This window comes from Microcaecilia unicolor, chromosome 6 (assembly GCF_901765095.1).
Source record: "Microcaecilia unicolor chromosome 6, aMicUni1.1, whole genome shotgun sequence".
Taxonomy (NCBI): domain Eukaryota; kingdom Metazoa; phylum Chordata; class Amphibia; order Gymnophiona; family Siphonopidae; genus Microcaecilia; species Microcaecilia unicolor.
In genome coordinates, this window is record NC_044036.1 from 7,958,854 (window position 1) to 7,981,610 (window position 22,757).

At 45.0% G+C, this 22,757-nt stretch overlaps 1 protein-coding gene across 4 annotated transcripts in view; it reads right to left on the bottom strand.

Annotated features, from left to right (window-relative positions):
• The window catches only part of KIF2C (kinesin family member 2C), a 121,944-nt gene that overhangs the window by 42,648 nt on the left and 56,539 nt on the right, over positions 1-22,757 (bottom strand). For 2 of the 4 annotated variants that reach the window (XM_030207220.1, XM_030207219.1), the window contains exons 7-8: positions 17,770-17,870; positions 12,028-12,084 (exon numbers count right to left, since the gene is read on the bottom strand). In XM_030207220.1, coding sequence (XP_030063080.1) covers positions 12,028-12,084; positions 17,770-17,870 — 158 coding nt within the window. The remainder of the gene's footprint in view (positions 1-12,027; positions 12,085-17,769; positions 17,871-22,757) is intronic. The other 2 variants (XM_030207222.1, XM_030207221.1) reach the window with 1 other exon arrangement.

Below are 22,757 nucleotides of genomic sequence, written 5' to 3' on the forward strand. Positions count from 1 at the left end.
CTTCCTTGCCTACAGTGCTGTGGCTCAAATCCAGAAAGGGAGCTGACTGGAACTTTCTTTTATGTACTATTAAATTCTTACGGGGATGGGTTAAATTCTTACGGGGATGGGTGGGGATGGGTTAAATTCTTGCGGGGACGGGTGGGGACGGGTTGGGATGGTTTACATTTTTGCGGGGATGGGTGGGGATGGGTAAGATTCCAGCGGGGATGGGTGGGGACGGGTAAGATTCCAGCAGGGACGGGCGGGGATGGGTAGGATTTCTGTCCCCGTGCAACTCTCTAATTGTAAGCTCCTTTGAGCAGGGACTGTCCTATGTTAAATTGTACAGCGCTGCATAACCCTAGTAGCGCTTTAGAAATGTCAAGTAGTAGTAGTAGTAGTAAAACAGTGGGTTTCCAATCCTAGGACCTGTATTTTATGAAATGCATTCCCCTTGTTTGGCCAGCAGATGGCAACTGTCTTGTTTGTAAAGTTGTTACAGAACTGAGTTTTCCTTTTTTCCCACCTAAGCTGTGAGGTAATTTTTTGGTTTCTGCTAGGAAGCACAGAGGGAAACATTGCTGACCTGAGGCCCTGTTCAGACTTGTGAGCAGTTAACTTTCCTGAAGCTTTCCAGGCACTTTTCAGGTAGTTATAATATTAATTCCTGTTTGTTTTACCTATCATTACCTGTTAATTTTCCATCTGTTTTATACGGCTCACTGTTGAAATCTTGTGGCAATAAACCTATTAGTTATTGGCACTGATTTCCTAAGAATCCTGGTGTGTTGGGTCTGTGAGTGCTTTCTAGGAACTGTGGGACCCCTGGGAGTGTGGCCATAAGAACATAAGAGTAGCCATACTGGGTCAGACCAATGGTCCATCTAGCCCAGTATCCTGTTTTCCAAACAGTGGCCAAGCCAGGTCACAAGAACATGGCAGAAACCCAAATCATGACAACATTCCCTGCTACAAATCCCAGGGCAAGCAGTTGCTTCCCATGTCTGTCTCAACAGCAGATTACGGACTTTTCCTCCAGGAATCTGTCCAAACCATTTTTAAACCCAGGTACGCTAACCACTGGTAACACATCCTCTGGCAAAGAGTTCCAAAGTTTAACTATTTGTTGAATAAAAAAATATTTCCTCCTATTTGTTTTAAAACTATTTCCATGCAACTTCCTTGAGTGTCCCCCTAGTCTTTGAACTTTTTTTTTTTTTTTTAACTTGTTCCAAAAGATTTATTTCTACTCATTCTACACCACAAATCATATCTCCCCTCATCCTCTTTAGCCTTTCTTCATATGAGAGGCGTTCCATCCCCTTTATCATTTTGGTTGCTCTTCTTTGAACCTTTTTTATTCCGCTATAATTTTTTTTAGATACGGCGACCAGAACTGAATGCAATACTCAAGGTACGGAGGACACACCATGGAGCGATACAAAGGCATTATATAGTATTTTCAGTCTTATTTACTATCCCTTTCCTTGTAATTCCTAGCATCCTGTTTGCTTTTTTGGCCACCGCCACACACTGAACAGAAGATTTCAGCTATTGTCTACAACTATACCCAGATCTTTTTCTTCAGCGCTGACCCCCTAAGGTGGACTCTAGCATTAGGTAACTATGATTCAGATTATTCTTTAAATGTGCATCACCTTGCATTTTGCCACATTAAATTTCATCTGCTATTTGGACGCCAAATCTTCCAATTTCCTAAGGTCTTCTCAATATTTCAAAGTCTGCACATGTTTTAACAACCATGAATAGGTTTGTATTATCTGCAAATTTGATCAACTCACTTGTCGTTCTGATTTCCATATCATTTATAAATGTTAAATAGTACCAGTCCCAGTACTGATCCCTGAGGCATTCCACTGTTCACCTTCTTCCATTGAGAGAAATAAGTATTTAACCCTACCCTCTGTTTTCTGTCCAATAACAGATTACTATCCATACCAGAACCTTGCCTCCTATCCCATGACTATTTAATTTTCTCAGGAATCTCTCATGAGGAACTTTATCAAAAGCTTTCTGAAAATCTAGACACACTATATCAACCAGCTCACCTTTATCCACATGCTTATTCACACCTTCAAAGAAATGAAGCAAATTGGTGAGGCAAGATCTCTCAACTGAACCCATGCTGATTCTGTCCCATTAAACCATGTTTGGCTACGTGTTCTGTAATTTTGCCCGGCATAGATGTCAAGCTTACCAGTCTACAATTTCACAGATCACCCCTAGAACCCTCTTTAAAAATCAGCGTCACATTGGCCACTCTCCAATCTTCACGTGCTACAGATGATTTTAACGACAGGTTACATATTACTAACAGCAGATCAGCAATTTCATGCTTGAGTTGAGTATCCTTGGATGTATGCCATCCGGTCCAGGTGATTTACTACTCAATTTGGCTCAGTACATCTTCCAGGTTCACCGAGATTTCTTTCAGTTCCTCCGCCTCATCACCCTTGAAAACCATTTCTGGTACAGACAGCTCTCTTACATCTTCTTCCATAAAGACTGAAGCAAAGAATTCATTCAGTTTCTCTGCTATGGCCTTATCCTCCCTGAGCACCCCCTTTTGCTCCTTCATGATCCAACGGTCTCACGGATTTCCTCACAGGCTTTCTGCTTCTGATGTACCTGAAAGAGTTATTACTGCGAGTTTTAGCCTCTGTGGCAAGTTGCTCTTCATATTCTTTTAGCCTTCTTTATTAATGCTTTGCATCTGACTTGCCAATGCTTATGTTGCTTATTTTCTTCATTTGGGTCCTTTTTCCATTCTTTGAAAGACAATCTTTAGGCTGTAATGGCCTCTTAGTTCACCTTTTAACCATGCTGGCTGACATTTTCTCTTCTTTCCACTTTTGCAAATACATGTAATACATCTGGACTGGACTTCCAAGATGGTATTTTTGAATAATGTTCATGCCTGATTTAGCATCCTAAACTTTGCAACCGATCCTTTTAGTTTCTTTTTAACCATTTTCCTCATTATAGTCGCCCTTTTGATTTCCTTTGCAGGTTCATCCCTGATAGTAGCTCAGATTTGATCATGTTATGATCACTGTTTCCCAGGGGATCCAACACCACCACTTCTTGCACTATGTCCTGCACTCCACCAATGACCAGATCCAAAATGGCTCCCCCCTCGTCAGTTCCTGGACCAGCCTCCAGTAACCTAGAAATCACCGGGGATAATTTGAAAGTGGGAGACTCACCCAGAGGCAGTTGTGACCCAGTTAGAGGGTGCTAGTGTAGAGTACAAGCGGCAGGTGCAGGTGGACCTGAGCTGTGCTGGGGCCAGACCCTTCAGGTGGCCGCAGGGTTAGCCCCAGGCGAGTGGCTAGGCGCTTCATGACAGAGGGCATAGGTTAAACATGACAGGACAGACTCAGGAATAACCAAAGGAAACATTTCTTTATGGAAAGGGTTGTGGAACAGCCTCCGCATGGAGAAGACTATCTGAATTCTTGAGACAAGTACATAGAACTCAAAAGGAAGATATAGTGGACAGTAAGGATGGGCAGACTGGATAGGCCATATGGTCTTCATTTTCTGTATTTCTACGAACAAGGCATTCTATAGCTTTTCACTTTAGGCTTAGGGTAACTTTTTGTCTTGATCTGGATTGCCTAAAGTTTGGAAGAATTACTAAATGATCCAGATAAGGCAGAGCTTGATTTTCGAGATTATACATGGTCAAATGGGCAAGTTTAAACATAATTCAATCTGTGGGGTAGGTGGTGGGGGATGTTTGGGGTATTTTGTTTTCAATAGAACACCTAGAATGTCCGTAGTTTGCTCTGTCCTATTTCTTTCTTGTGCTTACTTCATCCTGGTTGCAACATGGGTTTGTAGAGGGGAGGGAGAGGTGGTAGTAGGATGGGAGGTTTGATATTCTGTATTAATGTTGGTCATTTCATGCTGTAATAAAAAGATTTTACACTAAACACAATTAGATCTTCAATTATGTTTTATTATTTGTTACATTTGTATTCCACATTTTCCCACCTATTTGCAGGCTCAATGTGGCTTACATAGTACCATGAAGGCGTTTGCCCAGTCGGTTGATCGCAAATATAAGGTTGTATAGTGATCGAATGAGGTATATGTGGAGGGTTGGAAGGGATGAAGATTGTGTGTTGCCCAGTACGATAAGGTATGCTGTGTTTCTGGGTGAAGAGGTTTACGTAGGATCGTTGGGGTAGGCCTTTTTGAAGAGATTGGTTTTTAGTGATTTCCTGAAGTTCAGGTGGTCATGTATTGTTTTCACAGCTTTTGGGAGGCCATTCCACAGTTGTGCACTTATGTAGGAGAAGCCGGATGCGTAGGTTGTTTTGTATTTCAGTCCTTTGCAATTTGGGTAGTGTAGGTATAGGTATGATCTTGGCGACCTGACTGTTTCTTATTGGTAGATCTATCAGCTCTATCATGTATCCTGGGACTATGCCATATATAATTTTGTGGACTAAAGTGCAGATTTTGAAGATGATCCGTTCTTTGATTGGGAGCCAATGCAGCTTTTCTCGAAGGGGTTTGGCACTTTCGAAGCGTGTTTTGCTGAATATCAACTTGGCTGTTGTATTTTGGGCGGTCTGGAGTTTTGTTCTTTGCATCTCGCGTAAATTCCATTGCAATAATCTGCATGACTTAGGACCATTGATTGAATTAGGGTTTGAAAGGTTTCCCTTGGGAAGAAAGGTTTTAATCGTTTGAGCTTCCACATTGACTAGAACATTTTATTACAGAGTTTACTTGGCTCTCGAGAGTAAGGTTATGGTCGAGTGTGATGCTGAGTATTTTCAAGCTGTCTGAGATAGGGAGGGTGTGTCCTGGGGTATTTATCGTTGTGGGTTTGTACTTGTTATGTTGAGAAGAGAGGATGAGGCAGTGTGTTTTTTCAGTGTTCAGTTTCAGTTGGAATGAGTTTGCCCAGGAGTCCATGATGTTCAGGCCATTGTTGATTTTATTGGTTATTTCTGTCAAGTCATGTCTGAAGGGGATGTAGACTGTAACATCATCTGCATAAATGAACGGGTTGAGGCCTCGATTGGATAAGGACTGTGGAATCATCATCATGTTGAAGAGTATTGGTGATAGTGGTGATCCTTGAGGTACTCCACATACTGCTTTCCATGGTGGTGATATGCTTCAATTTGATTTTACTTGTTAAGCTCTGGTGGTTAGAAAACCTTTAATCCAATTAAGTACATTTCCTTCAATCCCGAAATGGCTAAGTAGTCTTAGTAGTATGTTGTGGTTTACCATGTCGAATGTGCTCGGCATGTTGAATTGGAGGAGTATACTTTTACCTGTGGCTATTTCTTGTTTGAATTTGGCCAGGAGCGTGACTAGGACAGTTTCGGTACTTTGGTGGGAGCAGAATCCTGATTGTGAATTATGTAATATTGAGAACTTGTCCAGGTGTTCTGTGAGCTGTTTAGTCACCAGACTCTCTATCATTTTTACTACTAGTGGGATAGACGCAACTGGGCTGTAGTTGGTGAGATAGTTTGTGCTTTTCTTGGCGTCTTTTGGTATTGGGTTGAGTAGGATGTTGCCATATTCCTCAGGGAAGAGACCTTGTTGTAATATGAAGTTTAGGTGGGATGTGAGATCTGTTGTGAAGCGATCGGGGGCAGATTTTATTAGGTATTTAGTAGATAACTGGGACATGTATCCAGTTTGCAGTGGGTCTTGGCGAACCTGTGAGTCGCTTGTGTAACTGATAAAGCATCCCCACTTTTGGTACAATCTTGCTGATTTTGAACAGCTTATAATTTCTGAGTGCATCCCATATACACACTGTTGCAAAGTCTAGTTCAGTTAATAAGAGCTTGATCATCAAAATAAAAATAGCTTCTAATTCTCCCACAATCTCTTAGCTTCCAAAAGATCTAATCAGGATGTGTGTTCCATTGAAAGTGGAGGATCAAAAATGATTCCCAACACTATCAAAGACTTTTCAAAAAGGGAAGTAATTATCATTAATAAAAACAGAATACCTATCATTTCTGATTAATGATTCCCTAACTTTTTTCCCCTATTCAACATAAAAAGAAAAAAAAAAGTGATGCAACTCAGATCTATACCAAACCAAAACATCTCTGGTACCTTACTCAGGCAATTTGAATATGAAGAGGGTACAGGAAGGTGAAATTAGGCCTTACCTGCTAATTTTCTTTCCTCTAGATCCTCCAGACCGTTCAAGATGCTTGAGTTATGCACTCCTACCAGCAGAGGGAGACTGAGAACACTAAAACTTCTTATACAAGTAGCCTGTGCAGACCTTCTACTAACCAGTAAAACAGTAACAAAGCAGAGGAACAAAACACCTCCACCTAAACAAAACCACTGAATCCACACTCAGATCTCCTCCCTTTAAGACGGGGGAATTCAACTGCAGATGGGCACAAACGGTACCACAAACTGCCCTTAGTAAAACTCCAGGACCCAAATCACAGGAGCTACTAGAAATATCAGCAACTGAAGTCTAAAGAAAATATCATACTGAACTGTCCGATACACTGGGTGAGCTCTTGAACGGTCTGGAGGATCTAGAGGAAAGAAAATTAGCAGGTAAGGCTTAATTTCACCTTCCTCAGCAATCCTCCAGACCGTTCAAGATGCTTGGGATGTACCAAAGCAGTAAACACATCTAAGGGTGGGACCTGCGAAGCCCAGAGGACAGGATTGCAGCTCCAAAACTGGCATCCTCCCTTGCCTGTACATCCACTCTGTAATGTTTGACAAAAGAATGCAGGGAGGACCACACCGCCGCTCTACAAATGTCCACCGGTGGAACAAAACTACTCTCTGCCCAAGAAGCCGCCATCCCCCTAGTGGAATGTGCCTTGAGCCCCACCGGCACCGTATGGCCATGCAATACGTAAGCCGAAGAGATGGCATCCTTCAACCACCGAGCTATAGATGCCTTAGAAGCAGCCGCTCCCTTCTTGGGCCCCCCATGAAGGACAAATAACCTGTCCGAAGACCTGAATTCCTCCGACCTGCACAAGTAAACCTTCAACACTCTGCGAACATCCAATTTTGCCAAACGACGCTGAGAAGCATCCCCCGTCTGGTCCCCCAAGACCAGCAACGAAATCACCTGATTGACATGAAAGGAGGATACCACCTTAGGCAAAAACGAAGGCACTGGATGCAGCGAAACCTTTTCCTTAGAAAACCACAGAAACGGAGGCCTACATGAAAGAGCCTGAAGTTCCGAAATCCTGCGAGCCGACGATATAGCTACCAAAAAGACCACCTTCATAGTAAGGACTTTTATTGAACAAGACTCCAAGGGCTCAAAAGGAAAACCCGCTAAAGAGTCAAGAACGATATTAAGATCCCACTGAGGAACTACCGGCCGCTGAGGAGGACGAAGCAACTTCACCCCCCTCAAAAAACGGACCACATCCGGGGAAGACGCAACCGACTTGCCCTGCACCTTACCCCGAAAACACACCAAAACAGCCAGCTGCACCTTCAAAGATGACAATGAAAGGCCCTTCTCAAAACCATCCTGCAAGAAATCTAAAATGCACGACACAGAAGCTGTCGAAGGGACACACACCCGGTCCCCACACCAATCTTCAAATATGCGCCACACACGCACATAGGCCAAAGACATCGAACGTTTGCGAGACTGCATCGTCTGAATCACCTGAGGAGAAAACCCTTTCCTTCTCAACCGTTCCCTCTCAAGGGCCACACCATAAGAGAGAACCGAGCCGGATCCGGCATGACAATTGGACCCTGACACAACAGCACCGAGCCCCCCAGCCACAGAGGCTCACCTTTTAACAGGTGCATCAGATCCCCGAACCACGGCCGACGCCGCCAATTTGGAGCCACCACCACCACCGGACCCACATGACATTCTACCCTCTGTAGGACTCAACTTATCAAGGGCCACGGGGGAAATACGTACAGCAACACCCGCTGAGGCCATGGAAGGACCAATGCATCGATCCCTTCCTGAGCATTCTGTGCCGACGCCATGAGAGCCACTACTGGCATTCCCCACTTTAGAACTATCTGGTCGAACACCAACCGGTGCAGAGACCATTCTCTGGGGTCCAACATGTGTTTGCTTAGAAAATCCGCGTTCACGTTGTCCACCCCGGCCACGTGCGCCGCTGAAATCTGCACTAGATGCCTTTCCGCCCAACTCATGAGCAGAGCCGTCTCGATTGCAAACCGTGGACTCTTTGTACCGCCCTGCCGGTTGACATACGCTACTGCTGTCGCGTTGCCGGACATGACTCTTACCGCCTTTCCGACCACACTTGAGCGAAACGCCAACAGAGCTAGCTGAATCGCCCTTGTCTCCAACTGGTTGATAGACCACTGAGCTTCCTCCGTCGACTACCGGCCCTGCGCTGACCGACCGAGACACTGAGCTCCCCAACCCAGCAGACTGGCATCCGTTACCAGAATCACCCACTGAGGAGGTTCCAACGGCATGCCCTTTTTCAGATGGGCCGAGCACAGCCACCACTGGAGACTGCGCCGAGGAGCCCCCCTCAATGGCAACCGCAACGCCAAGCTGTGTACCTGAGGAGACCACCGGGACAACAGAGCCGACTGAAGCTGACGCATATGCGCCCTGGCCCACAATACTACCTCTATTGTCGCTGCCATGAGGCCCAGAACCCGAAGGTACATTCGAACAGTCAGACTCTGAAAGGACATTAACAGCTGGACCTGCTGCTGAAGAGAGGCGATCCGAGAATCCGGCAGAAAAACACGACCCACTGCCGTGTCGAACCGCACTCCCAAGTACTCCAGACTCTGCGATGGGATCAACTGACATTTGACTACATTAACTACCCATCCGACCAATTCCAGAAACGCGACCACCTGAGCCGTCGCCGCAACACTGTGAGCCCGAGACTTCGCCCGGATCAACAGTCGTCCAGATACGGATGCACCAGAATTCCCTGCCTCCGCAAAGCCGCTGCTACCACCACCATTATCTTGGAGAAGGTGCGTGGAGCCGTTGCCAGACCAAAAGGCAGAGCATAGAACTGAAAGTGCCTCCCTAAAACAGCAAAACGAAGGAAACACTGATGGGCCTCTCGAATTGGCATGTGCAGATACGCTTCCATGAGAAATTCTCCCTGACGAACAGCCACTATGACCGAGCGCAGAGTCTCCATGTGGAAGGATGGCACCTTGAGCGCCCCATTGACCCTCTTGAGATCTAAAATGGGTCGAAACTGGTCCTCCATCTTCGGCACCACAAAGTAAACGGAATAACAACCCATTCCCTGCTCGTGCCGAGGAACGGGTACCACAGCTCCCAACTGGATTAAGCGACCCAGAGTCTCTTGAATAGCCTTTAACTTGACTTGAGAGTGACTAGGAGGGAAGAAACAGATCCAGCAGCGGGTGCTCGAACTCGAGTGCATAACCGTCGCAAATGGCCTCCAGCACCCACTGATCTGAAGTAATTTGGATCCACCCCTGATAAAACAGACGAAGTCGCGCCCCAACCTTCACCAGAGGCTGGACCCGCACACCTTCATAAGGACTTATTACCATTTCCGGCACTTCCGGAGGAGTCCCAACCTCCTCGACGACCCCCTTGAAAGGACTGCGTCCGCTGGAAAAACCGGCTTTTAGAAGGAGATACAAATCTGCCTGGCCTGTACCGCCTCGCGTCCTTAAACCGACCTCTAGCCGAACCCCCTCGACTAGCCGCCTTAGGCCGTAACTCCGGCAACCGTGAGACCTTGGTATCCCCAAGACCACTCACCAGTTTATCCAAATCCTTTCCAAACAACATAGAACCTTTGAAAGGTAGAGAACACAACTTTGCTTTAGAGGCCGCATCTGCCACCCAGCCCCTAAGCCAAAGAGCCCTGTGAGCCGTCACCGCCAGAGCCATATTCTTAGCCGAAGCCCTTAGCAAATCATAAAGGGTGTCTGCCAAAAACGAAGACCCCATCTCCAATTTGGCCAGCTTCTGAACCAAACCAGTCCTATCTAACGCAGGCTCATCCAAGAGCTTCTCTGCCCAACGGAAACAAGATCTGGCTACCAAGCCCCCACACACAGAAGCTTGCAAGGCCAAAGCTGACAAATCAAAGCTGCGCTTAAGAAAAGATTCTAGCTTCCTATCCTGAGGATCCCGTAAGGCTGTACCGCCATCTACCGGAATGGCCGTAGCCTTAGTAACTGCCATAACCACCGCATCCACAGCAGGGTCAAATCTTCCGGAGGCAAGGGATACAGCCGTGCCATAGCCCTAGACACCTTACAAGCAGCCTCTGGCACAGACCATTCCTGAAAAACCATGTCTCTAATGTCTGAATTCATGGGAAAGGAACAGGAGGCTCTCCGAATCCCCTTAACCAAGGGATCTACCTGGGGTTCCTCCACAGAGGGAGTGGCCGCTGGAGCAAACTTCAAAGTAGAGATCACCTGATCAATGAGCTCTAACAACTCCTCCTTATGAAAAATGCACACCACTGAAGAATCTTCCCCAGGCCTTAGCCCATCCTGATCCTCAGATCCTCCTTTCCTGGGTCACTCCAAACCTCCGATCCAGGCAGAGAAAGTATCTCCATAGGCTCCGAAATATCCACCCGCGGGCACTTAACTCCCACTGAGCTAGCAGCCTCCGGGGAACAAACTGCCTGAGAGGGGCCAGCTCTCCAGGCATTATACAGACACCAAACAAACTCAGGAGGGAAACCAGACCCCCCCCCCCCCCCGACGCTGCTGAAGCCCCAACACTTTCCGCAGTCTCTGCGACAGACCCCCTCGCTCCCGCGGTGGCAGATCCATCGCGTGATCCGCAGCTAAACTAGGCGCGCTTCCCACCACACACGGGTCCCCAGCGCCGGTATGGAATGCGTGGCCAAAAGGACCGCGCTTCCTGCCAAAACGACTCAGTCGAGGCTGACCCAGGACGCGCAGCCAAAATGGCCGTGTTTCCCGCCAAAACCGGCCCCGCCGTTGACAGCCTGGAATGTGCGGTCAAATCGCCGCCCAACACCTCCGCCGACTCAGGGGAAAGCACGGGGGGGGGGGGGGGGGCAAGAGTGCTGACAAAGTAGGCTCCCCACAAAATTTACATTGGCTACCTTTCACTTCAATGCCGTGCTTCGCGCAAAACCGACACCTCGCCAGCTTAGACATAATGGCCGCGAACACAATAAAAAACAAACAATTGCTTTGTGCTCTGACAGACTAATAGGCAAAACCGCCTAAGGCAAGAATTCCCTTGAAGACGTTTTATCTCTGGACTGCCACAAGAACGGCCAAAATAGCCGCCTTTTAAAAACTTATTTTTATTTTTTTAAACCTCGTTGCTGATGCCTAAACGCCTCAAGGGTACAGAACAAGGTCTGTAGACGAGGTCAAGCAGTCCTCCAGAGGAAGAGCACAGGGGGAGGGACCCAGCCACCCGGGTGTGACACCCCACAGGGAATTAGAAGCCCCTTAGGACTTACACCCTGTAATAGAGATCCAAGTGTGGGTTCTCTAACATTTACAAGCCAATCTAGAAACCCCAAACGGGCCTACCAGACTGAGTACACTGCACAGGCTGCACACATCTACCCTCTGCTGAGACTGAGAAAATACTGGTTAGTAGAAGGTCTGCACAGGCTACTTGTATAAGAAGTTTTAGTGTTCTCAGTCTCCCTCTGCTGGTAGGCGTGCATAACCCGAGCGTCTTGAACGGTCTGGAGGATTGCTGAGGAATTTTGGATTAACTGACCACAGAAAGGAGAGGGGATAGGGAGGTGGTGAGGAGGTGGATATTCTTACACAATACAACACACATTGCTCCGTCAGCAGGGCTTGCTCTAGGAGGTGGGGGTTCTGGGGTGATCAGCATGCACCATAAACATACTTTAGGGCTTGCTGTCTTAAAAACCGCTTTTCAAGCACAGTTCAATATTTTGTTAAAACAGGCCTTTTTGCTGCTAACTCAGGACTATTTAGAAAAGGAATTTAAAAAGCCATTTAAAAAGCCAGCATAATTTGAGAGACCAGTGACAGCCTAACCAACGTTACCTTAGAACAGCTTCGTGTCTGCTGATTTTTTCTGAAAGGAATGCGATACCCTTGTGTCTGTGGAATGAACATTTTAAAACCATTGCTGAGAATTCTTCCTTTTTTGGAGGACAACATTATGGAACATGTTACTGTTAGACTTAAGACATACACTCTCTTTCAAGGAAGTTCTGAAGACTTATTTGATCAGCAAATTGGAATTCACTAGCTTTTGTCAGTCTTTTACTTTAAATTGCTTTTCTTACTTCTCTATTTAGATTTTTCTTGATATGTTATTTCTCTATTGCAAAGTTTTTTTGATATATAAATTGTGAACCCTTTTTAGAAAACAGATGGTGTATAAGACTCCAACAGAATAGCTGTAATGGACTTCTGCTTGTTGCCATGTATTGTAAAAAAAAAAAAAAAAAAGCAGGGGAGTGAATGCATTTAAAAAAAAGAAATGGTTTAAGGAAAGGCATAAAACAAACTATGCACACTCCTCCAGAACTACAGGGGGTGGTGTTGGAGGGGGCAAATGATGTCACTTATAGTGCTAATAGATGTACTAGAGCAGTGGTCGGCAAACTCAGTCAACAGAGCCAAATAACAGTACAACGATTAAAAAATTTGGCTCAAAAGAAATTTCAACTTAAACTATATAGGTAGGTACATTGTTATTAACTTAATTAGGGTACTCCTAAGCTGGCCTTTGCTAAAAGCTCAGTCCTGGCCAGCATTGTGCAGTAGGACTGAACTCACTCAGTTGTCTTCGCTATTTCAAAGTGCAAGGAACTTGTGCAAACAGTATCTACCATTCACTACTTTTAATAGAATTACAGCATTAAAACCAACCATTCAAGGAAACTGTATAACTCCACCCCACAAAGCATGAGTTTTGATGTGCACTGCTACCCAGCCCCGCCCCCACCTGCCCACCACCCTCCATTCCTGCCGGCCATGGCCACCCAGGGTTTAAACCTTACCTTTTTATTTTAAGTCGCAGCGACCGACGGCTCACTTCCAGGCTCCAGCTTTTCCTTTCCCGCTCAGTGACTCCCGCCTGCCCTCGCAGGAACAGGAAATACCTCATCAGGAAGGCGGGGCATTGAGCGGGAAGTGAAAGGCTGGAGGAGGTGAGCCATCGGCTCATCGCTGCAACTTAAAATAAAGTTTAAACACTGGGTGGCCACCGGCAGGAACGGAAAAAGGATGGAGGGCTGTCGGGGAGCTGAGGGCGGGCGCCTATGGACTGACTGAGCGCTGGACAGTAGCGGGGAGCGGACTCGCGGGAAGACCCACACTCAAGGGGCCAAAGAGCCAAATGTGGCTCGCGAGCTGCGGTTTGCCGACCACTGTACTAGAGGGCTCACAATCTAATTTGTACCTGGGGCAATGGAGGGCTAAGTGACTTGCCCAAGGTAACAAGGAGCTGCAGTGGGAATCACACCCAGGTTACCAGGATTAAAGCCGCTGCACTAACCATTAGGCTACTCCTCCACTCCTCTCACATGACTTATCTGAGATGGCAAGTTGTGTGAAACAGGAAGTGATGTTGTGGCGTACAGTGGTTCCTGCCATCTTGAAAAAGGGGCATGGCCTGGGAAGAGATATGACATTCCCTGTGATGTCACCAAAAGGGTCAGGATTTGGGGCAGGGATACATCATATTTGGTGACAAAGTGGGCAGGGTGGGGAGTTGGCATGATTTGAGCAGATCAATTGATTAGCTGATGTAACCAATGCGGGTGTGGACATGTCAAAAATATGCAAATCAGCTTTGACAAAAGCCAGTGAGGTATACTACTGCTAGTTAGATTTAGAAAAGCCTTATATTTATTTATTTTATTTATTGCATTTGTATCCCACATTTTCCCACCTTTTTGCAGGCTCAATATGGCTTACAATGTATTGTGCTTGGTGGTACTAGATAAGAACGTAATCAGTTATTGTTACATAGAGGTTTTAAGTAACATGGTAGAAGTTTAAAGCAAGCAGATATTATAAAAATACTTACATATTATTACATAGAGATTTAGAATAACATAGTAGAAGTTTAAAACAAGCAGATCTTATAAAATAGTTTTGTGTAAAGGTATAGGACATGCATGTATTTATGTTTGTTGTTCTGTGTAGTATGCCTTGTTGTCTTCAATGATATTCCAAAGTTTGTTAGTTCGTAGATCTTTCTCAGGTTGTGCGGCAGTGCGTTCCATAGCTTGCCACTCAAGTAGGTAAAGTTTGCTGCATGCGTAAGTTTGTATTTTAGACCTTCACAGCTTGGGAGATGAAGGTTAAGGAATGTGCGGGCTGATCTTTTGGCGTTCCTAGTCGGTAAGTCTATCAGGTCTGACATATAGGCTAGAGCATCTCCATGGATGATTTTATGAACTAGGGTACAGATCTTGAACATGATGCGTTCTTTGAGTGGGAGCCAGTGTAACTTTTCTCGTAGTGGTTTGGCACTTTCATATTTTGCTTTTCTGAATATAAGTCCGGCTGCTGTGTTCTGGGCTGTTTGAAGTTTCTTGATTGTCTGCTCTTTACATCCAGCGTACAGTGCATTACAGTAGTCTAGGTGACTGAGCACCATTGATTGTACCAGGTTGCGGAAGATTGTCATTGGGAAGAAATGTTTTATTCTTTTTAATTTCCACATTAAGTAGAACATCTTCTTGGCTGTGTTTTTCGTATGACTCTAGTGTAAGATGCGATCTCCAAGAATTGAATAATTAAGCTTGTTTGTATATTAGATTATGTTTTGCCTATTGTAGCTCCAGGAAGTATGTCCATGCCTCTGTCTGTGATCCACATTGAACTTATGAAGGTATATGTGGAACAACAAAAACAAAAACAACAAACCTACACGACGAAAGATAAAATAGACCCACTAATATTTTGGCAACAATTCTACACTGACGAATGGACAACACCTACAGACTCACTCCAATTTCTCCAAGATTGGGACAACAGATGCAGAATAACACTAGACAATATAGCACCACTTCAAACCAGAACCTCAGATAGAAAGAACTCAATACCATAGTTTAATGAAGAATTGAAAGAACTAAAAACACAAGTCAGAAGATTGGAAAGAGCATGGAGCAAGAAAAAAGATGAACACACACATAAAGATTGGAAACAACTACAAAGAAAATACAAATACACTATCAGACAAACTAAAAGGACAAACTAAAAGGACAAACTAAAACCAAAATAGGACAAAAATACAAGGATACACATAAACACTTTTCACTCGTAAACAACCTTCTAAATACTACCAAGGTCACCAACAACTCAGATACCCCATCAGCAACCAACCTTGCGAACTACTTCAATGAAAAAATCGTAAAGCTCCGACTCATGATACCCACTACCACAACGGACTACACAAATATCCTTGAATGTCTAGACCCAAAACCTGGAGAGTGCCCAGCAGATCGATCATGGACCGACTTCGACACGCTCTCATCAAAAGAAATCTCAAATTGGCTAGGAAAATACATCAAATCGCAATGCAAATTAGACATCTGCCCTAACAGTCTATTAAGATCCGCACCCAAACAATTCAAAACAGACCTCACAAACCACATAAATTACAGGCTTCAAAATGGATTCTTTCCCACTGATAAAGGAAACATCCTACTCACTCCGTTACCAAAAGATGCTAAAAAAGCACAATGGACCTAACCAACTATCGACCAGTAGCATCTATTCCACTTATCACCAAACTCATGAAAGGCATAGTCACGAAACAACTTACTGAATACCTAAACGATCACTCAATTCTACAAGAGTCCCAATCAGGATTTCGGACGAATCACAGCACCGAAACTGTACTAGTGTCCGAAATGAACTCATTCAAACAAGCAATTGCGACTGGTAACAACATCCTCCTCCTGCAATTCGACATGTCCAGTGCCTTTGACATGGTTAATCATAAAATACTAATACACATACTAGAATACTTTGGAGTAGGAGGCACAGTTCTCAAATGGTTCAAAGGATTCCTGACCACAAGATCATACCAAGTAACAAGGAACGCGGACAGATCACCCCCATGGAAACCTGAGTGTGGAGTCCCCCAGGGATCCCCTCTCTCACCAACATTATTCAACCTAATGATGATACCTCTAGCCAATCAAAACCTCAACCCCTACATTTATGCAGATGATGTCACAATTTACATCCCAAACATGATCTAAATGAAATCACCAACGAGATCAACCAAAGCCTCCAAATAATGCACAGTTAGGCAGATGCATTCCAACTAAAATTAAACGCAGAAAAAACACAATGTCTTGTACTCACATCACAACATAACACAAAAAACTTCAACACCATAACCACACCATACTGTTCCCTTCCAATCTCACAAAACTTGAAGATCCTTGAGTCACCATTGATCGAAACCTCACTCTTGACACCCACGTGAAAAACACGATGAAAAAGATGTTCTACACCATGTGGAAACTGAAAAGAGTAAAACCTTTCTTCCCGAGATACATCTTCCGTACCCTAGTACAATCAATGGTAATAAGTCATCTGGATTACTGCAATGCACTGTACGCTGGGTGCAAAGAACAGACAATCAAAAAAACCCCAAACTGCCCAGAATACAGCCGCCGGACTCATATTTGGAAAAACTAAATATGAAAGCGCAAAACCCCTAAGAGAGAAACTTCACTGGCTCCCAGTTAAGGAACGCATTGCGTTCAAGATCTGCATGATTGTACACAAAATCATTCATGCAGACGTCCCAATCTACATGCTAAACCTCGTGGACCTACCTCCCAGAAACGCCACAAGATCATCCCGCAAATTTCTCAACCTACACTACCCCAGCTGCAAAGGACTTAAATACAAGCTGGTGCATGACACTACCTTCTCTTACAAGAGCACGCAGTTATGGAATGCATTACCTACAGACCTGAAAGCAATCAAAGACAACTATCTTTCGAAAATCTCTGAAAACATTCCTCTTCAACAAGGCCTACAACGAGAACCTACAACCTCACTGAGTCACCTCAACAACCACTCAACTACGAACACCCACCTCTATAAATACCCTCACAACTCTCTTCCCTCTTCCCTTCCTCAATCGCTCCACATTACTAACTGTATCTAATATCCTGTTTTGACAATGCTAACAAATTTATGTAAGCCACATTGAGCCTACAAAAAGGTGGGGGAATGTGGGATACAAATGCAAATAAATAAACAACATAACATAAGAACGTATTCTATGCTACTCTAAAGTCTGAACAACACGGGATCTTTTGGTAGCTTACTGCCCCGTGTGTGTATGGGGGGGGGGGGGCAATTCCATCTGACGTGTTTATTTTACATTCTACATATTTGTAAAAGGAACTTAAATTCTAATCTGTTTTGTACTTTTTGTAAATAAATCCTTTTCTATTTGCTACGTGGTCCTTGTGGCTAATCAGCGAATAAGAGGGAATTCTGAATTCTGGGGTCATATTAGATTGTCATTTCTAGATTTAGTGCCATTTAGAAGTCTGTTGTACACTGTCCAGTAGGGGTCAATGTCAACTGTTCTACCCTCAACAGTCAAGCAGAAAAACTCCCTGGTTGAACCAGAAAACTTCTGGAAAGAGTGGTAGAGTTGATGCCTCCTTGGATACCTCCAGTGTTGGTGTGCATTCATCTAAGCTGACTCAGATCTATTCCATTCAAAAATCCCCCAAGACAGAGCAATTATAGTGGTCCTGAGCAAGTGCAGTGTGCAGCTCCTACACATACCTGTGTGCGTTTTGCTCTAAGCTCAGAGTTCTGAGCTTTCTTCTCTTCTCTCTTGTTTTTCATTTTTTCCATTTCTGTCACAATATTTGATTTCCTTCGGGCTACAGGATGCAAGGAAATGTTTATAGTCCAAGAGGTAAAGTTCAGCACAAAGCAGCAAATAAAACCAAAACACACTTGTTCAATTACTGTACAAACCAGGAAAAGAGGCTTAAAAGATGTCAAAGTGAATGCAAAGAGCTTTATTAAAACTTCATGAAAATATCTGCCTAACACAATCCTACCAGTCTGCTTGGCTCAAAATCAAAATTTTTTTTTTGAATATGTACACATCAAATGGCAGAGATAGTCGCTAGTTTATAGCTCAAAACTGTACACTCAAAGCTATCATGAAATTAGACCAGTTTCACTTAGATGTAGATGCCTTAAAATCCAGGACAACTGACAAGATCATACGATCGTACGACAGTTAAGCATGCGTCAGTTAATCTTGCAACAAGCAACTGTGACAGTTTAACGTGTGACAAATTAGCAACCAAGACAGTGCGTCATTTCATCACCCATTCAGATAGGGAGAGCTGGTGCCTATCAGGGAGGATGCCTGAAGGCTCTTCAGCCTTTCTCCGACAGGCACATCCTGGGGCAGCTCTTCTGCACTGAGGACTCGAAGCAGCTTTCTGCACTGGCAGAGCTGCATGGCAAGTCTTAGCGATAAGCCTTGTGCGAGACGGTTCTCTGCTGCAGTCGTGGGTGGTGTATGTTGGCAGGAGGGCAAGTCTCCATAGCGGTTCTTATGCATTGGAAGCAAGACTGTATTCACAATGCTGATGGTAGAGAAGGCAGTATTTAAAGTGCCGCAAGAGCAGTGCTGCTGGGAACATCTTCAGTTCCCTTCAGGCTCTTTAGCCATCCTTCCTACAGCACTGAGAAGGCACTGGAAATGGAGGTGAGTGCAGAACAGGGAGGGAAGAAATCAAAGGGTACTTCTGGACACTGATTTGGGTGCCCAAAGTCAGGTGCCAATTTGCATAGGCACTCAAGCATCTGCACCCAAACGGTGCCCACATGGCAGCACTCAAAACTCCTGTTTGACCTATCCTACCCAACGTCTAGCATCGCACTGTTCTTCCTTTCCCCTTGCTGGGCCTGCGTACCTCTGCCAAAGCCTGAGAGCAGAAAAACAAATTTAGCATGACACCAGGCCTTAAGCACAGACTCATGCTCAATGCCTGATGCGAGAACCAGAGCCGCAGAGCTGAAAACTTGCATATCCCTGTTAAATGCAAAACCACAATTCATGAAAGCAAAACATTTTTTTTTTGTTACATTTGTACCCCGCACTTTCCCACTCATGGCAGGCTCAATGCGGCTTACATGGGGCAATGGAGGGTTAAGTGACTTGCCCAGAGTCACAAGGATCAGCCTGTGCCTGAAGTGGGAATCGAACTCAGTTCCTCAGTTCCCCAGGACCAAAGTCCACCACCCTAACCACTAGGCCACTCCTCCACTCCATTGACCAAAGAACTTGTCGCAGTTGCTAATTTGGTGCTCACTCAGTTGTTGCAGGTAAAAAACTGTCGCAGTTGCTCATCTGTCACACGCTCACCAGCTGACTCAAATATTAAAGTGAAACTACTGTGAGCATTTGACTATTAACCATCTCTATTACTTCCCAGATTATGGACAGTAACATTCTTCAGTCTCATCCCCAAGTTGTTTATACTGCATATTTGTTTTACCTGACATTAGCCAGCAGCACTGAATGTGTTTTAGCCAAATTGCCTGTTTTGGGGGAAGGCTTTAACAGCTTCTGAAGTACAATTTGCTGGCAATTATTGTAAAAACAAGCTAAACATTTAAGTGACATCCAGATTGCTATAGAGTCTCCCAAGGAACTTCTATATAGAACTCTCATGAAACAATGAACTAGAAACCAAAAATTAAAGTTCAGCTGGTTAAAAAAAAAGGAAAAAACATGAAGCCAATCCTCACAATGCCAAAATAGTTTAAAAAGAAAAAAAAAAAAAGCTTTATTCCTTGTGTTTAAACCTCTGGGCACCACTGTGTTCAATTTGTAAACCCAGTTTTGATCATGACACAGCAAATGATCATAACCATTACCACTAGATCACCATTGAACATCCAAAATAGAGAGCTGACGTTCTTCAAATGTGTTAACAATGAGCTACCCAAGGAGCCTCTAAACAGCAACAGTTTTCAGTAAGTGTCAGATATTTTTCAAAGATTATATTTCCTGCAGGCACACCAAATAAATCATCCCCCTTGTTTAACAGGTAGCCTTAGTATTTACTTGAAGTACCCAATATTGGGGGGGGGGGGGGGGAAGAAGAAAGGTACCTTGGAAAGGTCATGGCCAAACAGAACAATGCCCAAAAAGGGAAGGACCAGTTTATAGAAGCCCATCTAGCCAGGCCTTGAAATGTTCTGTGAATTTCTGTTTTAACACTGTAGGGTTAAGGATACCTTTTGCAGCATCTACAATGAAAAAGCGAAGATACTTACCTGTAGTAGGTATTCTCCAAGGACAGCAGGCTGATTGTTCTCACATGTTGGTAGATGTCCGCGTCGGCCCAGGAATCGGCATTTTGCAAGCAAAATATAAACGAAGTTTTGCCAGAGACTTCTGGCGCGCGTGCAGCACGCACCGTGCATGCGCGGAATGATTTCCTGCCCGTCGTGTCAACATGTCTCGGCAGTTAAATAAAAAAGCATATAAATAAATAAATAACTCCAAAGGGGAGGTGGGCAGGTTTGTGAGAACAATCAGCCTGCTGTCCTTGGAGAATACCTGCTACAGGTAAGTATCTGCTTTCTCCAAGGACAAGCAGGCTGCTTGTTCTCACATGTGGGGTATTCCTAGCAACCAGGCTCACTCAAAACAATGAACATTGGTCAACTGGGCCTCGCAACGGCGAGGACATAACATAGATTGACCTGAAACCATAAACAACTAACAGAGTGCAGCCTGGAACAGAACAAAAATGGGTCTGGGGGTGGAGTTGGATTCTAAACCCCAAACAGATTCTGCAGCACCGACTGCCCAAACCGACTGTCGCATTGGGTATCCTGCTGAAGGCAGTAGTGCGATGTGAATGCGTGGACTGATGACCATGTTGAAGCCTTGCAAGTCTCTTCAATGGAAGCTGACTTCAAAGAGCCATGGCTGCGTCAGTGGCTCATAACATGAGCCGTGACATGGCCCTCAAGAGTCAGCCCAGCTTGGGCATAAGTAAAGGAAATGCAATCTGCTAGCCAATTGGAGATTGTGCATTTTCCGACAGCGATTCCCCTCCTGTTGGGATTGAAAGAGAAAACTGGGCGGACTGTCTGAAGGGCTTCGTCCGCTCCACGTAAAAGGCCAATGCTCTCTTGCAGTCCTAGGTATGCAAACTGCTTTCGCCAGGTATGAGGACGGCAAGACAATAGACTGGTTCAGATGGAAGTCTGACACCACCTTTGACAAACTTAGGGTGCGTGCGGAGGACTACTCTGTTGTGATGAAATTTGATATAAGGTGCATGTACTACCAAGGCCTGAAGCTCACTGACTCTACAAGCTGAAGTAACAGCCACCAAGAAAGTGACCTTCCAGGTTAAGTACTTCAGATGGCAGGAATTCAGTGGCTCAAAAGGAGCTTTCATCAGCTGGGTGAGAATGACGTTGAGATCCCATGACACTGGTGGAGGTTTGACAGGGGGCTTTGACTGTTCGTGAGGAGCTAGCTAAACTAAAAGTAGACAAAGCGATGGGGCCTGATGGGATACATCCAAGGGTACTCAAGGAACTAGATGTCCTGGCGGCTCTGCTGTCTGACCTCTAATGCTTCCCTAGAGTCTGGTATGGTCCCGGAAGACTGGAGAAAGGCAGATGTGGTCTCTCTGCACAAGAGAAAGGAGGAGGCTGGGAATTTCAGACCCATCAGTCTGACCTCGGTGGTGACTAAACTAATGGAAATGCTTCTAAAGCGGAGGATTGTGAGGTTTCTGAAATCGAACAGGATCTGAAGCAGCATGGCTTCACCAAAGGCAGGTCGTTTTAGATGAACTCGACTGATTTCTTTGACTTGGTGACCAGACTTAGGAGGTGCGCTAGATACAGTGTACTTGGATTTTAATAAAGCCTTTGACAGTTCTGCACAAGTGACTGATTAATAAACTGAATGCCCTCGGTATGGGACTTAAAGTGAGACTGGGCTAGAAACTGGTTAAATGGGAGAAGACAGAGGGTAGTGATAAATGGAGCTTGCTCTGAGGAAAAGGATGCTATTAGTGGTGTACCGCAGGGATTGGTCCTTGGGCCAGCTCTTATCTTTGTGAGTGATTTTGCAGAAGGACTGTCTGGTAAGCTTTGTCTCTTTGCGGATGATACAAAACTCTATTAGGGTGGACACCCCAGAGGGTGTGGAGTGACATAAGGAAAGATCTGGCAAAACTTGAATGGTCTGATAACTGGCAACTAAAATTTAATGCTAAGAAAGGCAAGGTCATACGCTTGGGTTACAAGAATCCAAGGGCACGGTACCATACCGGGGGTGAAGTGCTTCTGTGTACAAAAGAAGAGGGGGATTTGGGGGTGATTTTGTCTGGTGACTAAGGTGGAAAGGCAACAGTCAAAGCCAGAAGGATGCTTGGGTGCATAAGGAGAGGGATGATAGCAGGAAAGAGATAATACTCCTCTCATGCCATCCTCGATCCGCTTCAATCTGGTTTTCACCCTCTACACTCAACAGAAACGGCACTCACTAAAGTCTGTAATGACCTGTTCCTTGCCAAATCCAAAGGTCACTACTCCATCCTCATTCTCCTCGACCTATCCGCAGCTTTTGACACTGTCAATCATAACTTACTTCTTGCCACACTGTCTTCATTTGGGTTCCAGGGCTCTGTCCTCTCCTGGTTCTCCTCTTATCTCTCCCACCATACCTTCAGAGTACACTCATGGTTCTTCCTCCACCCCATCCCGCTCTC